Genomic DNA, 24288 nt, shown 5'->3' on the forward strand with positions numbered 1-24288 from the left:
GAAGAGGAGGGATAGGAGGAGGCAGCTTAGGGCTTTTTAGTTTCACCCCCTTGGTTTTAGGTCCCTGTATCCTGCATTGGTTGGTTGTTTGCACCATCATGGGCACTCAAGTAAGCCATGATGGGATATGCAAGCTACCCTTATGTTCTGGGGGACTTACAGGACCAGCCGAGCATCTACACCCAGGAGCCAAGTTTCACAGATTCTCTCCTAGCTGTTTTATTTGGGAGTTTTGATACAGTAATTTGCTGGTTGTTTTCCATTTTATTGCATCAACACTCATTATGACATCCTTGGAAGAAGTGCAAAGTCTTCCATTCTTGGATGATTCATTGATTCTGCTGAGACTATCCCTGTGGCCTCTGTACAATGAGGTCCTCCTTAGTGTCGGTGTCTTGGTGGTGACATGTTCTGGGCATTCTTTCTCTTTAACTCTCTGGAGGGTAGTATGTTCTGCACTTTAGGGAATGTGGAAGACAGTTATGCTGTCCTGAAAGTGTCTGCACTAACCTGGTATGATTAGTGAAGCAAGCCAGACTAGGAAAGAGAGGCATTGTACGTCTCCATTTAATATATACCAAATAGCAGAAACTGAAAAATTAGAAGATATAAAAGCAAAGAGCAGCTGTGAAAACTAGAGACACTGTGGGAGGAGGGTGGGAGATGGGGTGGGAAAGATGGAATCGAGGGATAAAAAGCAGAGTATTTAACAGACACAAAAATGGAAAACTATCCATTGATGGTAATGTACGTAGTAATATCTTTGAATGAATTAATATGCAGTGAATTCATGTTGGGAACATTCATTTTGTATGCTGTAAGAGATACAGTGATTGAATGTGAAGGAGAAGAAGGGAGGAGGAGGAAGAAGGGAGGAAGAGGAGGAAGAAGGGAGGAGGAGGGAGGGTGGAGGAGGAGGAAGAAGGAAAGAGGAGGAAGAAGGGAGGAGGAGGAAGAGGGAGGAGGAGGAAGAAGGGAGGAGGAGGAAGGGAAGAGGAGGAAAGAAGGAGGAGGAAGGGAGGAGAAAGAGGAGGAAGGAAGGAAGAGGAAGAAGGAAGGAGGAAAAAGAAGAAGAGGAAGAAAGGAAGGAGGAGGAAAAGAGGAGGAAGAAGGGAGGAGGAAGGAAGGAGGAAGAGGAAGGGAGGGGGAGGAAGAAGCGAGGAGGAGGAAGACGAAAAAGAAGAAAATTAAAGAAAGAAAAACGGTGTTAAGTGAAAACTCAATTCCTTCATAGTGTCCCAGAGTGGGGCTTTGTGGGTATGACTTGTCATTAGGGCAGGACCTCCATGACTAAGTTCTGGTGGAGTTTATAAGCATAGGGAATGAAACCAGAACGAGAGAGAAGGCGGCTCCATAGATGAGCCCACACTGCTCTGCCTTCCACCACTTTGTGATGCCTCTTGACTTCCAGGCCACCAGAATTGTGAATTTTATAAAATAACCTCTATTTTTTTGGTGAATCCCCCAGTCTCAGTTTTTTTCTGTTAACAATGCAAAGAATAGGCCTCTAGAAGAGCTTCCCAGATTCTCCGTGGGCGCTACCTGCCCAGTGTCGTGGCTGCGTGTGGGGTGTGGCTGTCATACCTGGCTGGCTTGGGACAAGCTCCGAAGCTTTTCATTTTCCCGCTGTTGAACCAAAGCTTCTCCCTCTTTGGTCCTTTCTACAGTCCAGCCCACAGCCAGCATGGTTTTCAGGGATTCTCTGGCAGGCCAGCGATAAATTTCTTTCTCCTGGAAGAAAATTTGAGAAGAACTTTATAGAAGATACCCCAGCACTGGTAAGCCAGCCCATCTCCCCATGGAAGCTGGATCCCACCTCAGCTGGGGTGAACATGAGCTCTAGTCTCCTTTAACGAGGTCCAGATACTCATTGTATCATTTCAGTCTTTCTAAAGTCTCCTGCCTTCAGAAGGAGTGTACCAGACATCATTGATGACATTATTCACGTTTTGTGCATAAAGTGGAACAGGAAAGTTACTGCTACAGTTCTAGCAGCTGTTTAAGATGGGTTACTGTCAAAATGCATCTGCACACAGCTCTCCTGTATGCTTGGGAAACAGAATTCTTAGAGATTTCTTTTGATCTATGCATGTTTCATAGGTGGTCAATATACATTCAAAGATATGTGTGCTATTTTTTACGTATGACACTAAGCCTATAGCTTACAAAGAAATCTTACTGACTTAAGACAGGTATTCAGAATTCATTTTAAGCAAATTTTTTAACCTTTTTTTTTTAAGGGGGAGGGGCAAGAAACCAGTTGATCAGTCCTTGAGGACTCTTTCTGCACTCCAGGTATCTTCCATGTATAAATCATTTCTGCGTGAACTTTCTCCAGCAATTCACTGCTTTCTTCTCACTGTACCTCAACAATCTAACAGAATTCTTTCTAGATCAGTTGCAGAAATGCAAATGCATTTTGGTCTAGCCTATAAAGCAGAACAGTGTTTCTATCACCAGTGAACTCTCCAAGCCAGGGGAGAGCGTGAGGCTGGGCTCTTGGGCTCTTGGATACGGATCTTGTGTCTGTTGACCACTGCAACTCCTGAGCCGTGTGCAGCGTCTTAGAAAGTCTCTAAGGACTTGGGAGTGATGTGTCCTGAACTTCTCTGACTGTGGGATACCATTCCCAAGGAAGGAAACAGCATAGCCACACCGAGCATAACGAAGGCCAATTCCTTACCTTCTCCGTCAATGTCTTGAAAGGTCTTATCAGTGGATGGGTCTTCACATTTTCATCCAGAGAAATCCCATATTTCCATCCACTCTGACTCTGCAGAAATGTCCTTAGTTCAAATATTGTCGGTACTCAAAGAGCCTTGCTATGTGACCCAGATCCCTGCTTCTATTTTCTCTGAATGCATGGAATAATGGATAGTGACAGAGCTTGGAAATTACCTCAAAAATGTCTAATGGAGCCTCTAAAGCTGTCAGGCCCTCTGCCTTCTAACTTGTGAACTCTGCTCCTTCATTCCTTCTTGTTTTGGCTGCTGTCCTTTCTACTTTCTCACTTGTGTTTCAGGCCCATTTGAAACAGAAGAGTTTTCTAAAGACCCTGAGAATGACACTCCTCATGTCAGGGTATCGCACTTAGAGGAAGACTAAGGGTCAGGGCTGAAAAGCATGTGAGGACAGGACTGCCCAGTGCATAGAGGAAGCTGGTGGGTTTGTACCCCTTGTCTGCCAGCCCCAGGGCAAAACTGGAGTGCCGTATGCTTCCTAGAGTCACAGAAGTGTAAGGCCTGTAAAGGTCACTGGATACGTGTTGGTCGAATGTCTTCTGCAGTACGCCAGGCCCTGTCCCTCTGCTCTCTCTGGGGATACAGAGAGAGCAGTTCCTGATCTCCCAAACCTTACATTAAATGTGTCTTTTTCCTAAGTTTCTGTCTCTTCTCAGAGACACACCCCTCCAGGTGATCCATAGGTCCATGGTCTTAGTTATCAGAGATAAAGGACCAATGTCAAGTCAGTATTTCCAGCCCAGAGCTTCCTTCTAACTTCCAGTCCTACCTAAGCTCTGTTTGGACGTTCCATAGGTACCTCTTGACATGTCTGAAATAGAGCCTCCACATGTCTCTTCCTCGTAGGTTCCCAGGTCTCAGTACATGCCCCCAGCTTATGCTTGCTTTTTAAGACAGCGACATGGGGAGAGTCCCTGACACCGCTTCCCTGCACCTTCTCACAGCTGCTCTGCCTCCCAGACCAACACATTTGCTAGTTTCTCTACAGCTTCCCGGGCTAAACTGCTCAGGCCGCCATCTGCTCTGGCCAGGATTACTGTAATAGTGGTCTTTAATGGTCTCTTCAGTTCTGGCTTTGCCCTCTGAACACGGACTCATTTTCTGTACTGTCAGGCGATATTCTCAAAATCACTCAGAGTACTCTATTTCTTTAACGTTTTCTGGCTGTCAGTAGCCATCACAGTAAACCCTAACTTTGTTACATGATCTCTAACCTAATAGACAAGACCTTGCTGACCCCTCCAGACTCTCCGTTGGCCCTTTCCCTGCCCGAGTCCATGTTCCAGCTATACAGAACGATGGTTTCCTAAAGCCACCAAACTCTCACCTCTCTGGGTTAGCACCTGCAAAGCACTGGCTTCCCTAGGACAAACGACTTCCACCCATCCTTTAGCATGTGCTGTAGATGTCAACAGCTCTAGAAGCACTCCTGGGGCCCAGGACAGGTTTAGAGAGTAATTAAATGTTCTCTTTCTGTAGAAATGTTCTTAGTTCAAATATTGTTGGTGCTCAAAGAGCCTTGCTATGTGACCCAGACCTGTGCCCTTAGTTTCTCTGAATGAATGGAACAGTGGATAGTGAATGGATGTGGTGGGAAATTCCCACCACAGCACTGGCCCCCTACTTTGTATCTTCCACAGATGGTGAGGTTCTTTCAGGGAGATAAAAGATGCTTTTTCTTCCTAATCAGTGCCCAGCTGGCGATGGTGGGCAAACACACATCGTTGCTCTCAGGAAGCTTACAGTCTAGTGGCAGAGAGACTAATCAAATAACCACGAGTAAGTGTACACTTGGTAAGTGGGATAAGTGTATGAATGTGTAACTGTTATGAATACAACGCTAAGAAACTGCGCTGAATATAATATAAAGGGAGAATAAGGGGTCCAGGTGATCCATAGGTCCATGGTCTTAGTTATCAGAGATAAAGGACCAATGTCAAGTCAGTATTTCCAGCCCAGAGCTTCCTTCTACCTTCCAGTCCTACCTAAGCTCTGTTTGGACGTTCCATAGGTACCTCTTGACATGTCTGAAATAGAGCCTCCACATGTCTCTTCCTCGTAGGTTCCCAGGTCTCAGTACATGCCCCCAGCTTATCAATAGAGCCTGGCAGTTTACCTCTCCACATGTCTCTTCCTCGTAGCTTCCCAGGTCTCAGTACATGCCCCCAGCTTATGCTTGCTTTTTCAGACAGCGACATGGGGAGAGTCCCTGACACCGCTTCCCTGCACCTTCTCACAGCTGCTCTGCCTCCCAGACCAACACATTTGCTAGTTTCTCTACAGCTTCCCGGGCTAAACTGCTCAGGCCGCCATCTGCTCTGGCCAGGATTACTGTAATAGTGGTCTTTAATGGTCTCTTCAGTTCTGGCTTTGCCCTCTGAACACGGACTCATTTTCTGTACTGTCAGGCGATATTCTCAAAATCACTCAGAGTACTCTATTTCTTTAACGTTTTCTGGCTGTCAGTAGCCATCACAGTAAACCCTAACTTTGTTACATGATCTCTAACCTAATAGACAAGACCTTGCTGACCCCTCCAGACTCTCCGTTGGCCCTTTCCCTGCCCGAGTCCATGTTCCAGCTATACAGAACGATGGTTTCCTAAAGCCACCAAACTCTCACCTCTCTGGGTTAGCACCTGCAAAGCACTGGCTTCCCTAGGACAAACGACTTCCACCCATCCTTTAGCATGTGCTGTAGATGTCAACAGCTCTAGAAGCACTCCTGGGGCCCAGGACAGGTTTAGAGAGTAATTAAATGTTCTCTTTCTGTAGAAATGTTCTTAGTTCAAATATTGTTGGTGCTCAAAGAGCCTTGCTATGTGACCCAGACCTGTGCCCTTAGTTTCTCTGAATGAATGGAACAGTGGATAGTGAATGGATGTGGTGGGAAATTCCCACCACAGCACTGGCCCCCTACTTTGTATCTTCCACAGATGGTGAGGTTCTTTCAGGGAGATAAAAGATGCTTTTTCTTCCTAATCAGTGCCCAGCTGGCGATGGTGGGCAAACACACATCGTTGCTCTCAGGAAGCTTACAGTCTAGTGGCAGAGAGACTAATCAAATAACCACGAGTAAGTGTACACTTGGTAAGTGGGATAAGTGTATGAATGTGTAACTGTTATGAATACAACGCTAAGAAACTGCGCTGAATATAATATAAAGGGAGAATAAGGGGGCCTATATCTGCAAAGGCTGGGGAAACACCACCCTGGGAATTCACATTTGGATAAATATTTATAGGATGAGTTGGTGACTGGCGTGTGCCTGTGTAGGTACAGACAGGTAAGTGGCTCAGACAGAGGCAGCATTCAGGCACACAAAGTGTGTGAGTGTGTGTGTGTGTGAGTGTGTGTGTGAGTGTATAAATGTGTGTGTGTGTGTGAGAGAGAGAGAGAGAATGAAAGAAGGGGACATGGCTGGAGGACAGGGGTGCAGGGAGAGAGGAGGCCAGAGACAGTAGCAGAGGTCAGACTGGGTAGTAACTACCTGGTCATATTAAGATTTTGAACCTAGAAGCTACAAAAGAATTTTCATCAAGAGAAAACGCCATGTAGAAGGCACAGTGGTAGAACAGGACCAAATCTGCATATTGAAACTGTTGCTTGCCATGAAGAACAGACCGGAGAAAATGCTCTGGGCAGACTGGTTAGGACTAAAGCCATAGCCCAGAGAGAGAGAGAGCCATACAAACTTGGGAGAGACGCGGGAGGTAAACACCACATGGTTTGGGGCTGGCTTGGCTGCTGGGCTGGGCTCGCAGTGGCACCTCTCCTCCCCACTCATGGGCAGGCCGATGGCCACAGGGAGAGAGTGCTTTGGCTACACAGATGCTCTAGAGTGAGTGCAGGGAAACTATGGCTGTTGGGCCCAATAGATCTGGCCACTTTTTGTTTGTTAAATGAATGATGTTGTATCAGAACATAGGTACCCTCTTTGTTTCCATGTTGTCTAGACTGCTTTTGTGCTTACAGCAGAGACAAGTAGTTGTGCTGGGGACTGGCCCACGAGGCCTCGAATATTTACTATTTGGTCCTTTACAGTAAAAGGCCTGCCAAGCCCTGCTCTAGGGATCAGGACGTATCAGCCCATTCTACAGTGACCATAGGTGCTGTCACCATCAGCTCTGAAGAGGGACTCAGGAAAGGCTAAGATCAATACAGGGGCTACACTGATGCTTCCAATGTCGCCTATCTGAAGGTGTATTGTATGGAGGTGGTTTTCTGTGGCTGCACTGTGAAGATGGGTCTGCTGTTAGAAGCTGTGAGCTGCAGCTGAGCAAAGGCCCCCTATCCTTAACTGGCTACCCACGGGGAATCCCGGATGTCTTTGGCACAGTCTTCCCACGTTGCCGGCCAGCATTAAAGGGCTGACAGAACAATTAAACTTATTAAGCAGCCTGACCTCATGTGGTGAGGAATTTTAAACACCAGATGGACACGTTATTAATAAGGGAGTGTCTGCAGCTCTAGTGCTGCCTACCACAGGAAGATGACTGTGTATCCTCCTTAGAATAAAATTCAGCTCCCTAGCAAAATACAAGGGCAAGGCTTTCAATTTCTCTTTTCCAATGTAGTATTCAAGGAAAACAATTAAAGTTTCCCCACCCTCCTGAAATGGTTACATCAAATACACACAAGCATGTGTTTGGGCACAAAGTCCAGGAAACGCAATGTTAAGAAAGGGGCTGACACTTCCTAAATCGATCATCTTCTTGAGAAATACAAAAGCAGCACCAGCAGCTGCCACCGCCTATTTCTCCGACCTCCAACAATCCTGGAAAACTGCTGCTCAGAAATAATGAATGCTCTTGGCATGGTGAGTCTGTCACTTAGACAAATCAGGCAGATTTCCAGGATTGGCCCCGTTAATGTTCTTGGGCTGTTTTTTCCTCCTGACAATTGTCAGTTGGATGATAATCCCTACCTTGTCACAGGCCCATTTATCATGTGAATGCTCAGCATACTTGGTGACGATGTATTCCAATTTTTCAGGCAAGGAAAAACTGAAACGAGGAAAAAAAAATTACAACCTCCCTGAGCACTGCAGCCGGATATAGTAGAAGATGGGGTCAGAAGTTAGATTCAGTGGACCAGGTTATGCTGAAGCTGAGGCTGCTGTAGATGCAGCCGTATCACTGAGCAGGAGCAGCAGCATAACCAGGGTGCGGTCACAGACACACTCCCAACTTAAATCGCAGATGTCTCTGCAGAGGCCTCTGCTGCACAGGTGGCCCCCCTCCAGCTGCTCTGGGCTCGCCTGCACTTGGGCTTCTGGGCCAGCCCTGTCCAGGCTGGACATCACTCAGAGAAACTGACCTCTTACCCTACAGCTTTCAGCTGGGGAATGAGAGAAACAGGCACATGGCAGAATAGTAGTTGTCCACCTTTTTGGGCTCAGTGGCTCTTGGCTAAATACTAGAATTTGAGTACAATAGCCACCTGTCATTTCTGTCTGCTCAGCAGCTCCTGTCCCTTCTGTGGGTAATGGTGCCTCCATCTCCCTTCGCATCGTGGAGTCTTCCAGGACTGCATGTGTATAATGTGAAGTGGCACCAAGGATGAGTATATGACTCAGGAAATCAGACTCACTGTCCCAGGAGCGGGAGAGAGTATCTTGAGTAGAGAGAGAGGAGGGCGGCACACTCTTCAAGGTGATTCACTCAGCGGGGACACCGAGGAGTATCCATTTGGTCACCATGCTTTGAGGCCAGGCCTTTCCTGGCACCTGTCTTTGCTGAGACCTGCTCAGTCAATCTTTCTCCAGCCTTCGATAATAATGTGTTTTTAATTTTAATTTGTAATAATGTGCTTTTCTCTTTAAATTAGCCAGAGTTAGTGTCCATTCCTTATATTACTCAGAGAACCATGCTGATGCCAGAAGTCTATCTGTGGATGGGGACCAGCAGTTAGTGTAATGGCTATGTTGCTGGACTCCCATGTAGTCGACTGAGGTTGAGTTCCGGACCCGGTGGCTTAAACTCACACTGAGCTCGTGTGCGTGCGTGCCCAAAATCCAGAGAGGAGAATGGAGGAGAAGGGACTGCGGCGTGGCCATCCCCCCTGGGGGTGATTTCTTGCTTTCTGTTTCTCTCTCTGTCTTTCTGGTGAACACACACACCCTATAGCAAAAACCTCTCCAAAATAAATAAATAATAAAGTCTATCTGAAGAAATCAGAACTCAAAATAATGTTGAATCACTCATCACTAACACATACTTGCTAGGGTATGATGATGTCTTACATGTTTACAAAGGCATCTGAGCCATTACTCCCCGTGTCTTCTATCCAATAGCCTTCCACTTACATTTTTAAGGGCAACCTTCTCTAATGTCAACACCTACCTTCTCTTTGGCACCATACCCCTTAACCTCTTCCACAGAGCAGGTCCAATGTGTTTCCCACCATCCTCTTAGCTCAAAGTTCTAAAGTACCTGTACTTAATTATTCCAAAAATACGTTTCATATGTTATTAAAGCTGACAGCTCCCTGGGAAGGCTTCAGGCTCTGCTTTAAGAACAATGGCCACTAATCACAAGTCTAAGGAACTCATACAAGATCAGTCTTATTTTTCTTGCTTGCTCTGAAGCAACTTTGGTGCTCTCCATCTTTGTTTAAATGCACTTGTAGGGCCGGCCCCATAGCCTGGTGGTTAGGGGAAGCAAGATCCCACATGGCTGACTAGGGCTTAAATTCCAGCTCCAGATGCTTGAGGAGCACACCAGGTATATGTGTGCATGTATCCGAGGTTCCAATGGGATGGAGAGATGGAGAAAAAGGAATCGTAGCATGGCCACACCACTGGGGAGTGCTGTCTCCCTCTCCCCCCCTTCTGTGACAAGAACATGTGCCCTCTGGCAACTTAAAAATAAAAATAAAAATAAAATGTACCTAGAGATGAAGACTGTGTACCTTATGACCCACCATCATAACTGGGGCAGAATTGCTGTGAACCAAAAATGAGCAATGTTTTGCCCAAGAGATAAACATACCTCCATGGCCTAACCAACCCCAGTGAGAGATTCTGGAGAGTTGCAAGGAAAAATTAAAAGGTCTCTTATAGGGTTACCCTAAAGTCCCAGCACCCCTTGGCATGACAAAGAGGTCTCTGTTTTGCAAAAATGCATCCAAGGTGCTCTGCCATCATACCCACAGCCTCGCTAGAGCTCAGCTGAGTGTTGGTTATGCAGTTGTTGTGATGTACGATGCTATTAGAACTGTACAGGCCTAATTCACAAAAAGCGAACACTGTCAAAAAAACTCATTAATAAATTAATTGCATCATTTGTCAGGGTGGTTCTCTCAATGCCTCGGGTGACATCTATTTACGGGAGTATCCATCTCTTATAATAAATAAACCAACTCTACCCTCCTCAAATGCCCAGAATATAATGCGGTCTATAATCAGCTATGGATGGATTAAACCTTGTGCTTAATGTGCCTTGAGTGTCAGGGGAAAGGATAGATAGCGCTGGCAGGAGGGGAATAGGAGAAGTTTACATTTCTTACTACCTTCTAAAAGGAAAACGGTAGCTACTGGACAAAGCACAGCATCAGCTTAGAGAAGATTCTGGACTCACTTCATGGTGTTGATAGGTTTGGGGTCAAAATTGCCATCTGCATCCACTGAGACCTGTTTCTCCAACGTGGCTGAGATTCTGGTGTCCAAGTAATCTGGTGGCAAGGCCCCAGCGATAGCACTGAGACAAGGCAAGGCCATTCGGAAAAGATCTGGGTCATATTTCTGTGTGGGAGAGCAAAGACACATTAATGGGGACATGTGAACCATGGCTGCCAGACAACGATTCGCCAGTCAGCTGAAAATAAAAATACAGTATGTGCATTTGTCCAGGTTAACCAAAAGGAGGCATGTGTAACCTCTTTAATGCTCTCCAGTGGGAAGTGAGGTATCCTTGGAGGATGAAATGACAAGCTGTAAAACCCTCAAGTCACCATTTGTGAAAAACCTGAAGTCCAGGTTCAAGTCAAGGCTCCCAAATAGTTACTTTCAAGAGTATCTAAGTTTCCCCCTCCCCGCCAGCCAGAAAGGCCTATAAACTTTCTTTCAAGGAAGGTTCTAGAAATCAACCCAGTTTGTGACTGGAGAGAGCCTTGCCAAGCTCCATAGTAGTTGATATGGGTCCTATGCTGAGACAACCTGTAGACTGCTCGGTATCACATTTGTTCTCTCTTAACCTCACCAGAAGTGAACTTGGTCAGCTATCATGGAGTTAGGAATAGTTTCTGACTTGCTTACTCTACACCAAAAAAATCTGGGGTAAAGAAAAATTAAGTGTAGTGAATAGGCTAAACATATGCTCCAGATTTCTCTACGAACCCACTAATTTCTCTAAGAGCTACTAATTTTCTACCTTTAAAACTGGTGACCTCACAAATGTAAAACCTGGGTTATGGCAAGTGGAGCGAAGTGGGAGTTGGAGCGCTATTTTGGACTGTTCAATAAGGCTTGGGATTCGGAGGCTCTGAGTTCTCACTGGACCTCCTTCAAGTGACTGTGAAGTGCAGACCCTTCCTCCAAATGGCTCAAAGTCTTCTGTAAGTCATGTGTCCCATCAAAGCAGATGTTAGGACTTTTCCTCTTGGCTTAGCCTACTGAAAGCTGGCTAGCAGGAGCCCTACCAGGTCAGGGGAAGGCATGGGGAGAGAACTCATCAAGAAAGAAACTGGGAAATATATATATATATATATATTGAATCTCCTGTTATAATCACTTTCCCGTGTACTATGTTTGTATTATCTGTTAAGTTACTCAACTGCTCTGAGACTTTTCTTTCCCTGTAAAGTGAAGACTTGTAAAGTACCTGGCACAGTTATTAGCAGACAGATGTTAGCCATTATTGTTCACAGGTGCCTGGGTTATTGAGGTCCTGCGCTTTGCTCAGAAGCACCATCATTACCTTATGGGAAAGGGAGTCAAAAATCCCCCAGAAGAGCTTCTCTGTTAGGTGCAGTTCTTCCTCCACAGCCAGACCGTAGCTCCCCCATCCTGAAGGCAGACAGTAATACTTCCAGCACTGTTCATAGTGATTTGTCAGAAGCTGGGAGGTTCAGAACCATATGGCACCAGTGGGATGGGGTAGAGAAAATCCACAGGCATCAAACAAGCAAGAGAGAATAAAATAGTAAGCAGAGAGCATGGAAATGAAGCCAACATTTGACACACTTGGACTGTCTGCAAAGGGGCCCTCAAGTAGTGCTAGGAATGGTCTGTTCTTGTGCCTAATGAGCTCTGGCCTGAGCTGAGTCTGCCTGATCATTTCTGTGCCTCTGGATGTGCCCTTCACAGTTACTAGAAAACAGAGACGAACGGTTTCCACTTCAGAGGAGAAACTACTACGCTATTCTAGCCAGTGAGGGGTGAAATACATTTTTTCTGAGACCTCTGAATATAATTGAGGAAGATGCTAAAACAGGGAAGGGATGGTGAGCATCCAGCCGTGGCTCTGAAGAGTTTCTCTAGGTTGAGTATAACCCATGTCTGCCTTGCCTTTGTCAAGCTACACTCCTCGGTGATGTTACAGCAGTTCCACATCTGGCCAACAGAGGGCAGCAGCACACTGCTAAAGTTCCGTCCCAGCAGGTGGGATTCGCATCCTCAAATAAAAATCTCTCTGATAGTAAGCGGGGAAAGTGAGCTCCCTGAGTGGTATGCCTTTTTGGAGCCAGCACCCAGCTGAGAGCAGATGCCTGCAGACGCAGCAGTGCCCATATCAGCTGCACAAACTCGTTTTCGGCTACAGTACTTCTCTAGTTTAAAACTGGGGCTGTTAGGCTTAGAGAGAAGAATTAACTCTTGCAGGGGTAAACTCTCTGAGAACATACAAGCTGTTTTCTGCTATGGAGACGGGATTGAACTAAAGGCTTCTGGGAATTCTCGTTATCCCAGTAAAACGCTTCTTGAAATCCTTGCTTGGCCTATTTCTGAAAAGGAGGAACGGTTTTGTTAAAATCACCAGGCAGAATTTCCAGGTATGGCTGGTCATTGACGACACTTTTCATACGCAGGTGCCTCCACCGTAAAGAGAGAAACACTGCACTTGTGGGCAGCGTTCTGATTCTGGGGCCCTCCACGTTGGGCCCAGATGCATGCAGTACTCGTGCTAAGATATTAACATTTATGAGAATATCAGGAATGAGACAAAAAACAGTGGGTTGTGTAGCCTTTTAATTAATCAAGAAAGAGGAAAAAAGTAGAAAACAAAGAAAAACAGGTTACAAAAACAAACAAACAAAAACCCCAGCACAAATGGTAAAGAATAGAAAGGGACATTTTAGCCCCTTTAAATAAAACGTCACAGGGCTTTCAAAACTTTTTGAGATTGAAAACATTCTGAAAACCTAATTAGAGAAGAAAAGCACAAAAGCCAAGTCCCATTACTAACCTCTGATAAATAACAAGTAGTCATTGCAACGCAATTAAGGAAAATTGAAGCAGTTAGTGACCCTAGCAAATCTTCTCTTCCACCTGGACATTCAGGAGGGGGTTTGATTTTGAGGGCCGTGTCTTGTTAGCGGACTATCAGTGGAACAAAACAGTCTGGGGAGTGTTTTGCTCCCCAGAACATGAAGACATCACATTATACAAGGCAAGTCTGTGCCATGGACGATATCCCTGTAACACAGTGATGTTTACCTTAAGAGGCATCTTGCAGTATTCATTGAGTTGTGGCACATCAAAAACGAGACGTCGTAGGAGTTGTTGTAACATGGAAGGCCTCAGGTGGCTGCAGGATGGAATCAGAAAGACAAAGTGAAAGGAAATAAGAAAGAAAATAACAGAGGAAGGAAAGAAATTCAACCCTAAGCATTTATTACAGCTGAGTCTCAAAACAATGCACTCTTTTTTAAAAATTTTTAAAATTTTTTTAATTTTTTTATTATCATCATCATAATCTTCTTTATATTACATTGGATTACATATAACTTTACAGTGTATTACATTGTTTTTTCAAAGGGGAATGCCATGCATGTCCGTCAGTACAGAGACATTAATCTCCCCACTTCAACATTCAATATCTTTCCTATGTTTTCCCCAATCATTATTTTTATTATTCTAATTATTTTTTAAAACAGTCAATTGCTATTTTTCATTTTGCTTGTAAAAATACTTTGCCCATCATGAAATACTTCTCAGACCAATCCAGTTGAGAATACTATACATGTCATCATCAACAGTTAATAAGCCCTATCTGTTTCTCACTAAAAAACAATGCACTCTCAAAACACAGAACTTAGGGAACCAGCAGTTAGCGTAATGGCTATGTCGCTGGACTCCCACGTAGTCGACCGCGGTTCGCATCCCGGACCCGGTGGCTTAAAACTCACGCCGGGCGCGTGTGCGTACGTGCCCTAGATCCCGAGAGGAGAATGGAGGAGAAGGGATTGCGGCGTGACCATCCCCCCTGGGGGGTGATTTCTCGCTTTCTGTCTCTATGTCTCTCTCTCTCTGTCTGTCTGGCGAGCGCACGCGCCCTATAGCGAAAAAACCTCTCAAAAAAAATAAATAAATAAAAAAAAAAAACACAGAACTTAAACAAATGACAGCTGATTCTAAAACACTTTACAACTGAGTACAAGCCCAGATGTGGTTGAACAGCGATAGCGTGAAGCTCTATGATGCTGGAGACCATAAGATCAGAGTCTGGAGCCCCGATTGACAAGCATGCAGGGCAGGTCAGGCGTACCAGTGACGCTGGCTGGCTGGGAAGGTTGGGGAAAGGCCTCTATTGAGGTCTCTAGTTTCTCTCTCACAAATAAACTTAACAACAGACTATAGTTAAAATTCAGAAAAAGGGACATTTGGAAGTAAACTGGAATACCTAAGGTTAAATTCTAATCAGCATGTGACAAAATGTTCTATGCATACTCAAAATATGTTCAGTAATTATCTGTAAGGATATAACAGACAGAAGGTGCAGCTAATTTTATAGCTAAGGACCGCTGGTCCTCTTGATCCCTGCGAGGGAGAAGCTACATCGGTGGAATCTGAGGCCACCTACTGGTGTGATTTGAAGGGAATTTTAAGGCTCTCTAGGTTAAGATTTTGGTTGGTGAAATTCTTACTATTGGATAATTTTTTTTTCAGGGGAGATTAAGTCTTTATCGTCAAAATAACTTCTTTGGAAGGCAAATGCAATCACTAATCAAAAATAATATATCTAGGTAGAAAATATACGGCCTTGATATTTGACACAAATACATTTCAAGACAGAGAAAGGAGAAACAATACCGATTTGGATTTTGTTATTTGAGCCAAACCTTCTAAAAACTCAGTGTAGTCTATGGATTTTTTTTTTCCAGAGAAAAGTGCACACATACACATAATTTGGTTCATAAGTTCGGTTCTTGAATCCCTGAGTTCCTTCCACAGATGCCTAAGGAGTTCAGGTGGCAAAGCTTATAACTGACGTTAAATGCTGAATGAGAGGGAAGAAATCCTTGAGCTATCTAAGAGGATAGATGGAGATGGAAAACAAAACTCATCTCTTTCATCAAGCTTTAAAAATTCTTTTGTTCAAATACGTGCCTCTTCCCCTAGCACCGTAGGAGATGTAAAGGGAACAATCTTTCTTGAAGACGCAGCCTGAGGGATTCTGCAAAGTAGCCATTTGTGGAAAAGAGAAATCAACACTTCCTCTGATAATACGGCCTACAACACCAAAAATTCCGGTAGTAGGAAGACCACTTCCGGGTCTCCTGTCTCTCTTTCATTCTGGGTCTCACTATTCTTCTGAATCGTTCTCTGTCTCCACTTTTTTTTTTTATTTTTGGCTTTTAGAATGCTTTAAAATAAAGCCTTTCTGAGCTGTCTGTCCCCTCCTAATTTATTTGATTAAATCATTGGCTCTCTCTCTCCCAACTCAGGAGAGCCAAAAGGAACAGGATTTCTTGAAGACGCACACTCATTGATGCAGCAAAATTGCCATTTTGGGAAAACAGTAATCAAGACTTGTCACTGATAATCCAGCCTGCAGCACCCATAACTCGCGGTCAAGGAACAGCCCTTCCAGGCCTTGTGTGTCTCTACCTGTCTTTGTCTCTCTCTACTTCTATCTCTGTCTCTGTTTCCTCTCTTTTTTCTTGATTTACATGGTGTAGAATTTGTTAAGGTAAAGCATTTTCTGTGCATTCTGGCAACTCGTACCACCAAATTTTGTTATAATAACTCCCTCTCCCCTTTCCAACTCAGGAAAGGCAAAGGGAATAGACTTTCTTGAGGACACAGCCTCATGGATTTTGCAAAAGAGCCATTTGGGGAAAACAGAAATCAAGACTTCCTACTGATCTCGGGCCATCAGAGCAGAAAACTCGCATGTTAGGAAGACTCCTTCCAGGCTTCCTGTCTCTGTTCCTGTGTTTGTCAAACCCTACCTCTATCTCGGTTTTGGTCTTCTCTCCCTTTATTTATTTTTTTTTTCCAATTTTTGCATTGGACAGTTTTTTAAGTAAAGCTTTTTCTGCACTTTGTGTCCCTTCTTACCACCTTATTTTGTTAAAATAACACCCTCTCTCTATTTCAACCAAGGAAAAGTTACAGAAACGCTTTCTTGAAGACACGGCCTCATGGATTCAGCAAAATTGCCGTTTTGGGAAAACAGAAATCAGGATTTCTTACTGATCATCCAGCCTCTAGCACGCACAACTTGTTTCTTAGGAAGCCACCTTCCAGGCCTACTTTGCCTGTACATGTCTTTGTATCTCTCTACCTCGGTCCCAATCCTGGTCACATCTCTTATTTCTTTAATGTTTGCTTTTCTGAATCTCATAATGTAAAGCATTTTCTGGCTCCTGCTACGACCTTATTTCTTAGAAAATACTCCCCCTCCCCGTCTCAACCCTGGGGAAGCTAAGGATACAGGCTTTCTTGAAGCCACAGCCTGATGGATTCTGCAAAATAGTCCTTTTGGGAAAATAGAAATCAAGATTTCCAAGTTATTATCCTTCGTGTGCAACGCAGAAAACGCGGGGAAGGAAGACGTCTTCCAGGCCCTCTGTCACTGTATCAGTCTTTGTTTCTCTCTGCCTCTGTCCCGGTAGTTGAGTCCACTCTTTATTTTTTTTAATTTGTGCTTTTTAGAATTTTTCAAGCTAAAGTATTTTCTATGCTTAATAGCCCCCTCTGACCAACTTCTTATGTTCAAATATGTGCCTCTCCCCATCGTGGCCCTGGAGATGTTTGGGCCTAAGAATGCAATATACTTTCAAAGGGAAATAATCATAGGGAAACCTGCGTCCCACGACATTTTACAATACACTCAAAGAAACCAGTTTATTCCACTTACTGAACTTTGGAAGTTGAACACCTTGTGTTGTTCAGTGTCGCTCTACTGAAAATTCATTTTAGAAGCAGTTTGAGAGTGTTATACAAAGGACGTTTTGAAATGAACCTGACTTTTCCCACATAAGCTTGTAGTTTTTCAGCCTAAACCTGTACTTTTCTTTGGAGTATCAAAAAGATATTTGACAGGAAGACTCCATACATGGAGCTGATTTTCAGACCTAAAGATGTTTGCTGAAGCTGCAACATATCTTTGTATCTAAGAATAAACATCACTTTCCAAGCAAGGAAATACTAAGAAAACCCGCTTCAAACGAAATTGTACCCCACACTCACAGAAACCAGGTTATTCCACTTACTTCACTTTTGAACTTGAATACCTTGTGATGTTCAGTGTTGCTCTACTTGAACATTTGGTTTTAGAAGCTGTTTGACACTGTTTTACAAAGGTCATTTTGAAATGAAGCTGACCTTTCCTTGATAAGCTTGTAGTTTTTCACCCAAAACCTGTTCTTTTCTTGGAGTATCACAAATGTCTTTGGCAGAAACACTCCACTCATGAAGTTCATTTTCATACCTAATGATGTTTGTAGTAGCTTCAAGTTGAGATTTGGGCCTAAGAATGCACTACCCTTTCCACGTTAATAATAATAGGGAAACCAGCTTCCAAAGAAATTTTACAATACACTCACAGAAACCAGTTTTTTTCCAGTTACTTAACTTTGGAATTTGAACACCTTGTGATGTTTAATGTGGCTGTACTTGAACATTTGGCTTTTGAAGCAGTTTGACACTGTTTTACAGAGGACCTTATGAAATGAAGCTGACTTTTCTGAGATAAGCATGTAGTTTTTCAGCCAAAACCTGTACTTTTCTTGGGGTATCAGAATGATCTTTGGCAGAAACACTCCAGTCATGGAGTTAATTTTCATACCTAACGATGTTTGTAGTAGCTGAAGGTTGAGTTTTGAACCTAAGAATGCACTTCACTTTCCAAGTAAAGTAATACTAGGGAAACCCCCTTCCAAAAAAATTTAACAATACACTCACAGAAACAAGTTTGTTCCAATTACTTAACTTTGGAAGTTGAAGACCTTGTGATGTTCAGTGTTGCTGTACTTGAACATTTCGTTTTGGAAACCGTTTGACACTCTTTTACAATGTACATTTTGAATTGAAGCTCTCTTTTCCCAGACAAGAATGTATTTTTTCTGCCAAAAACTGTTCTTTCCTTGGAGTATCACAAAGCACTTTGGCAAAAACGCTCCATTCGTGGAGCTGATATTCATTCCTAAAGATCTTTGTTGTAGCTGCTAGTTCATGTGGGGCCTAAGAAGGCAATGCACTGTCCAAGCAAAGTAATACTAGGGAAACACTCTACCAAAGAAATTTTACAATACACTCACAGAAACCAGTTTTTTCCACTTTCTTAACTATAAAAGATGAACACCTTGTGATGTTCAATATTGCTCTACTTGAATATTTAGTTTTGGAAGCAGTTTGACACTGTTTTACAATGTACATTTTGAAATGAAACTTACTTTTCCCAGATAAGCATGTAGTTTTTCAGCCATAACCTGAATTTTTCTTGGAGTATCAGAAAGATCTTTGGCAGAAAGACTCCACTCATGGAGCTGATATTCAGACCTACATCTGTTTGTTGTAGCTGCAAGTTGAGTCTTGGGTCTAAGAATTCACTACACTTTCCAAGCAAAGTAATAACAGGGAAACCTGCTTCCAATGAAATTTTACAGTACACACAGAAACCGCTTTTTTCCAGGTACTTAACTTTGGAAGTTGAACACCTTGTGATGTTCAATGTGGCTGTACTTGCACATTTTGTTTCCGAAGCAGTTTGATACTGCTTTACATTGGACGTTTTGAAATGAAGCTTACTTTTCCCAGATAAGCATGCCATTTTTCAGCCAAACTCTGTTCTTTCCTCAGAGTATCATAAAGAACTTTGGCAGAAAGGCTCCACTCATGGAGCTGATTTTCATTCCTAAAGATCTTTGTTGTAGCTTCAAGTTGAGTATTGGGCCTAAGAATGCACTGCACTTTCCAAGCAAAGTAATACTAGGGAAACCCGCTTCCAACGAAATTTTACAATACATTCACAGAAACCAGTTTGTTCCACTGACTTCACTTTGGAAGTTGAACACCTTGTGATGTTCAGTGTTGCTCTACTTGAACCTTTGGTTTTCGCAGCAGTTTGACACTGTTTTACAAAGGACGTTTTGCAATGAAGCTGACATTTCCCAATAAGCTTGTAGTTTTTCAGCCAATACCTGTACTTTTCATTGGAGTATCAGAAAGATCTTTGGCAGAAAGACTCCATTTATGGAGCTGATTTTCAGACCTGAAGGTGTTTGCTGAAGCTGCAACTTGAGTTTGGAACCTAAGAATACAATTCACTTTCCAAGCAAAGTAATACTAGGGAAACTCGCTTCCAAAGGAATTTTACAATACATGTCCAGAAACCACTTTGTTCCACTTCCTTAACTTTGGAAGTTGAACACCTTGTGATGTTCAATGTTGCTCTACTTGAACGTTGGTTTTGTAAGCCGTTTGACACTGTTTTGCAATGGACATTTTGAAATGAAGCTTACTTTTCCCAGATCAGCCTGTAGTTTTTCAGCCAAAACATGTACTTTTGGGGGGTATCAGAATGATCTTTGGCTGAAACACTCCTCTCATGGAGTTCACTTTCATTCCTAAAGATGTTTGTAGTAGCTGCAAGTTGAGTTTTGAACCCAAGAAAGCACTTCACTTTCCAAGTAAAGTAATACTAGGGAAAACCGCTTCCATGAAATTTAATAATACACTCACTGAAACAAGTTTGTTCCAATTACTTAACCTTGCAAGTTGAACACCTTGTGATGTTCAGTGTTGCTGAACTTGAACATTTGGCTTTGGAAGCAGTTTGACACTGTTTTACAAAGTACATTTTGAATTGAAGCTCACTTTTCATAAAAGAATATATTTTGTTTCATACAAAAAGTGTACTTTCCTATGAGTATCTTAAAGAACTTTGGCAGAAAGACTCCACTCATCGAGCTCATTTTAATCCCTAAATATCTTTGTTGTAGCTTCTAGTTCATGTGGGGCCTAAGAAAGCAATGCACTTTCCAAGCAAAGTAATACCACGGAAACTCTCTACCAAAGATATTTTAAAATACACTCACAGAAACCAGTTTGTTCTACTCTCTTAACTTTAAAAGATGAACACCTTGTGATGTTCAATGTTGCTCTACTTGAAAATTTGGTTTTAGAAGCAGTTTGACACTGTTATACAAAGGACGTTTTGAAATGAATCTGACGTTTCCCAGATAATGTTGTAGTTTTACAGCCAAAACCTGTACTTTTCCTTGGAGTATCAGAAAGATCTTTGGCAGAAAGACTCCATACATCGAACTGATTTTCAGACCTAAAGATGTCTGTTGAAGCTGCCACTTGAGTTTTGAACCTAAGAATAAACTTCACTTTCCAAGCAAATTAATACTAGGGAAACCCGCTTTCAACGAAATTTTACAATACACTCACAGAAACCAGTTTGATCCACTTACTTCTCTTTGTAATTTGAACACCTTGTGTTGTTCAGGGTTGTTCTACTTGATCATTTGTTATTTGAAGGAGTTAGACACTGTTTTACAAAGTACGTTTTGAAATGAAGCTTAAATTTCCCAGATAAGCATGTCATTTTTCAGCCAAAATCTGTTCTTTCCTTGGAGTATCATAAAGAACTTTGGCAGAAAGGCTCCACTCATGGAGCTGATATTCATTGCTAAAGATCTGTGTTGTAGCTTCAAATAGAGTTTTGGGCCTAAGAAGACACTGCACTTTACAAGTAAAGTAATGCTAGGGAAACCCGCTTCCAACGAAATTTTACATTATACTCACAGAAACCAGTATGTTCCACTTACTTAAATCGGGAAGTTGAACACCTTGTGATGTTCAATATACACTCACAGAAACCAGTATGTTCCACTTACTTAAATCGGGAAGTTGAACACCTTGTGATGTTCAATGGAAGCTTGCTTTTCCCAGATAAGCATGTAGTTTTTCAGCCAACACCTGTACGCTTCATGGAGTATCAGAATGTTCTTTGGCAGAAACACTCCACTCATGGTGTTCATTTCCACACCTAATGATGTTTGTAGTAGCTTCAAGTTGAGTTTTGGGCCTAAGAATGCACTATACTTTCAAAGGAACATAATCATAGGGAAATCTGCTTCCCACAACATTTTACAATACACTCACAGAAACCAGTTTATTCCACTTACTGAACTTTGGAAGTTGAACACCTTGTGATGTTCAGTTTGGATCTACTTGAAAATTTGGTTTTAGCAGCAGTTTGACACTGTTATACAAAGTACGTTTTGAAATGAATCTGACTTTTCCCAGATAAGCTTGTAATTTTTCATCCAAAACCTGTACTTTTCTTTGTAGTATCAGAAAGATCATTGGCAGGAAGACTCCATACATGGAGCTTATTTTCAGACCTTAAGATGTTTGCTGAAGCTGCAACTTTAGTTTTGAACCTAAGAATAAACTTCACTTTCCAAGCAAAGTAATACTAGGAAAACCTGCTTCCAACAAAATTGTACAGCACACTCACAGAAACCAGGTTATTCCACTTACTTCACTTTTGAACTTGAATACCTTGTGATGTTCAGTGTTGCTCTACTTGAATATTTGGTTTTAGAAGCAGTTTGACACTGTTTTACAAAGGATGTTTTGAAATGAAGCTGAATTTTCCTTGATAAGCTTGTAGTTTTTCAGCCAAAACCTGTTCTTTCCTTGGAGTATCACAAATGTCTTTGGCAGAAACACTCCACTCATGAAGCTCATTTTCACACCTAATGTTGTTTGTAGTAGTTTCAAGTTGAGATTTGGGCCTAAGAATGCACTACACTTTCAAAGCAAACTACGATCAAAGAAACCTCTGTACAACAAAATGTTAAGAAAGTACTAACACACACTTGATTGTTCTTCTTACTTAACTTTGGAATTTAAACACCTTGAGATGTTCATAGTGTCTGTTTTGAACATTTGGTTTTCGAAGCAGTTTGACAATGTTTTACAGAGGACGTATTGAATTAAAGCTGACTTTTCTTAGATAAGCATGTACTTTTTCAGCCAAAACCTGTACTTTTCTTGGGGTATCAGAATGATATTTGGCAGTTCATTTTCATACCTAATGATACTTGTAGTAGCTGCAAGTTGAGTTTTGAACCTAAGAATGCACTTCACTTTCCAACTAAAGTAATACTAGGTAAACCCCCTTAAAAAAATTTAACAATACACTCACAGAAACAAGTTTGTTCCAATTACTTAACCTTGGGAGTTGAAGACCTTTTGATGTTCAGTGTTGCTGTACTTGAACATTTGGTTTTGGAATCAGTTTGACACTGTTTTACAATGTACATTTTGAATTGAAGCTCACTTTTCCCAGACAAGAATGTATTTTTTCTGCCCAAAACTGTTCTTTCCTTGGAGTGTCATAAAGAACTTTGGCAAAAATGCTCCACTCGTGGAGCTGATATTCATTCCTAAAGATCTTTGTTGTAGCTGCTAGTTCATGTGGGGCCTAAGAAGGCAATGCACTGTCCAAGCAAAGTAATTCTAGGGAAACACTCTACCAAAGAAATTTTACAATACACTCACAGAAACCAGTTTGTTCCACTTTCTTAACTATAAAAGATGAACACCTTGTGACATTCAATGTTGCTCTACTTGAATATTTGGTTTTGGAAGCCGTTTGACACTGTTTTACAATGTACATTTTGAAATGAAACTTACTTTTCCCAGATAAGCATGTAGTTTTTCAGCCATAACCTGAACTTTTCTTGGAGTATCAGGAAGATCTTTGGCAGAAAGACTCCATTCATGGAGCTGATATTCAGACTTATATGTGTTTGTTGTAGATGCAAGTTGAGTCTTGGGCCTAAGAATTCTCTACACTTTCAAAGCAAAGTAATAAGAGGGAAACCTTCTTCTAATGAAATTTTACAGTACACACAGAAACCAGTTTTTTCCAGGTACTTAACTTTGGAAGTTGAACACCTTGTGATGTTCAATGTGGCTGTAGTTGAATATTTGGTTTCCAAAGTAGTTTGACACTGCTTTACATTGGACGTTTTGAAATGAAGCTTACTTTTCCCAGATAAGCATGCCATTTTTCAGCCAAACTCTGTCCTTTCCTCAAAGTATCATAAAAAAACTTTGGCAGAAAGGCTCCACTCATGGAGCTGATTTTCACTCCTAAAGATCTTTGTTGTAGCTTCAAGTTGGGTATTGAGCCTAAGAATGCACTGCACTTTCCAAGCAAAGTAATAGTAGGGAAACCTGCTTCCCACAAAATTTTACAATACACTCACAGAAACCAGTTTGTTCCATTTACTTCACTTTGGAAGTTGAACACCTTGTGATGTTCAATGTTGCTCTACTTAAACATTGGTTTTGGAAGCAGTTTGACACTATTTTGCAATGGACATTTTGAATTGAAGCTCACTTTTTTCAGAAAAGAATGTATATTTTTCAGCCAAAAAGTGTTCTTTCTTTGGAGTATCATAAAGAACTTTGGCAGAAAGGCTCCACTCATGGAGCTGATATTCATTCCTAACGATCTTTGTTGTAGCTTCTAGTTCATGTGGGGCCTAAGAAGGGAATGCACTTTCCAGGCAAAGTAATACTACGGAAACCCTCTACCAAAGAAATTTTACAATACACTCACAGAAACCAGTTTGTTCCACTCTCTTAGCTTTAAAAGATGAACACCTTGTGATATTCAATGTTGCTCTACTTGAAAATTTGGTTTTAGAAGCAGTTTGACACTGTTATACAAAGGACATTTTGAAATGAATCTGACTTTTCCCAGATAAGCTTGTAGTTTTTCAGGCAAAACCTTTATTTTTCTTTGGAATAACAGAAAGATCTTTGGCAGAACGACTCCATACATTGAACTGATTTTCCAACCTGAAGATGTTTGCTGAAGCTGCACATTGAGTTTTAAAGGATAAACTTCCCTTTCCAAGCAAAGTAATACTAGGGAAACCCACTTCCAACAAAATTTTACAATACACTCATATTGGAAGTTGAACACCTTGTGACGTTCAGTGTTGCTCTACTTGAACATTTTGTTTTAGAAGCAGTTAGATACTGTTTTTCAAAGAACGTTTTAAAATGAAGCTTACTTTTCCCAGAAAAGCATGTCATTTTTTAGCCAAAATCTGTTCGTTCCTTAAAG

At 42.2% G+C, this 24288-nt stretch overlaps 1 protein-coding gene across 1 annotated transcript in view; it reads right to left on the reverse strand.

The window, feature by feature from the left end:
- RYR3 (ryanodine receptor 3) overlaps positions 1-14391 on the reverse strand; it is a 143613-nt gene extending 129222 nt beyond the window's left edge. Inside the window, 7 exon segments of the mRNA XM_014588380.1 lie at positions 1585-1731; positions 2684-2773; positions 7668-7746; positions 10321-10484; positions 11659-11799; positions 13395-13485; positions 14336-14391. Of these exon segments, the coding sequence (XP_014443866.1) occupies positions 1585-1731; positions 2684-2773; positions 7668-7746; positions 10321-10484; positions 11659-11799; positions 13395-13485; positions 14336-14391 (768 nt within the window).
- Between the last annotated feature and the right edge of the window lie 9897 nt (positions 14392-24288).

This window comes from Tupaia chinensis, unplaced genomic scaffold (assembly GCF_000334495.1).
Source record: "Tupaia chinensis unplaced genomic scaffold, TupChi_1.0 Scaffold000037_21, whole genome shotgun sequence".
Lineage (NCBI taxonomy): Eukaryota > Metazoa > Chordata > Mammalia > Scandentia > Tupaiidae > Tupaia > Tupaia belangeri.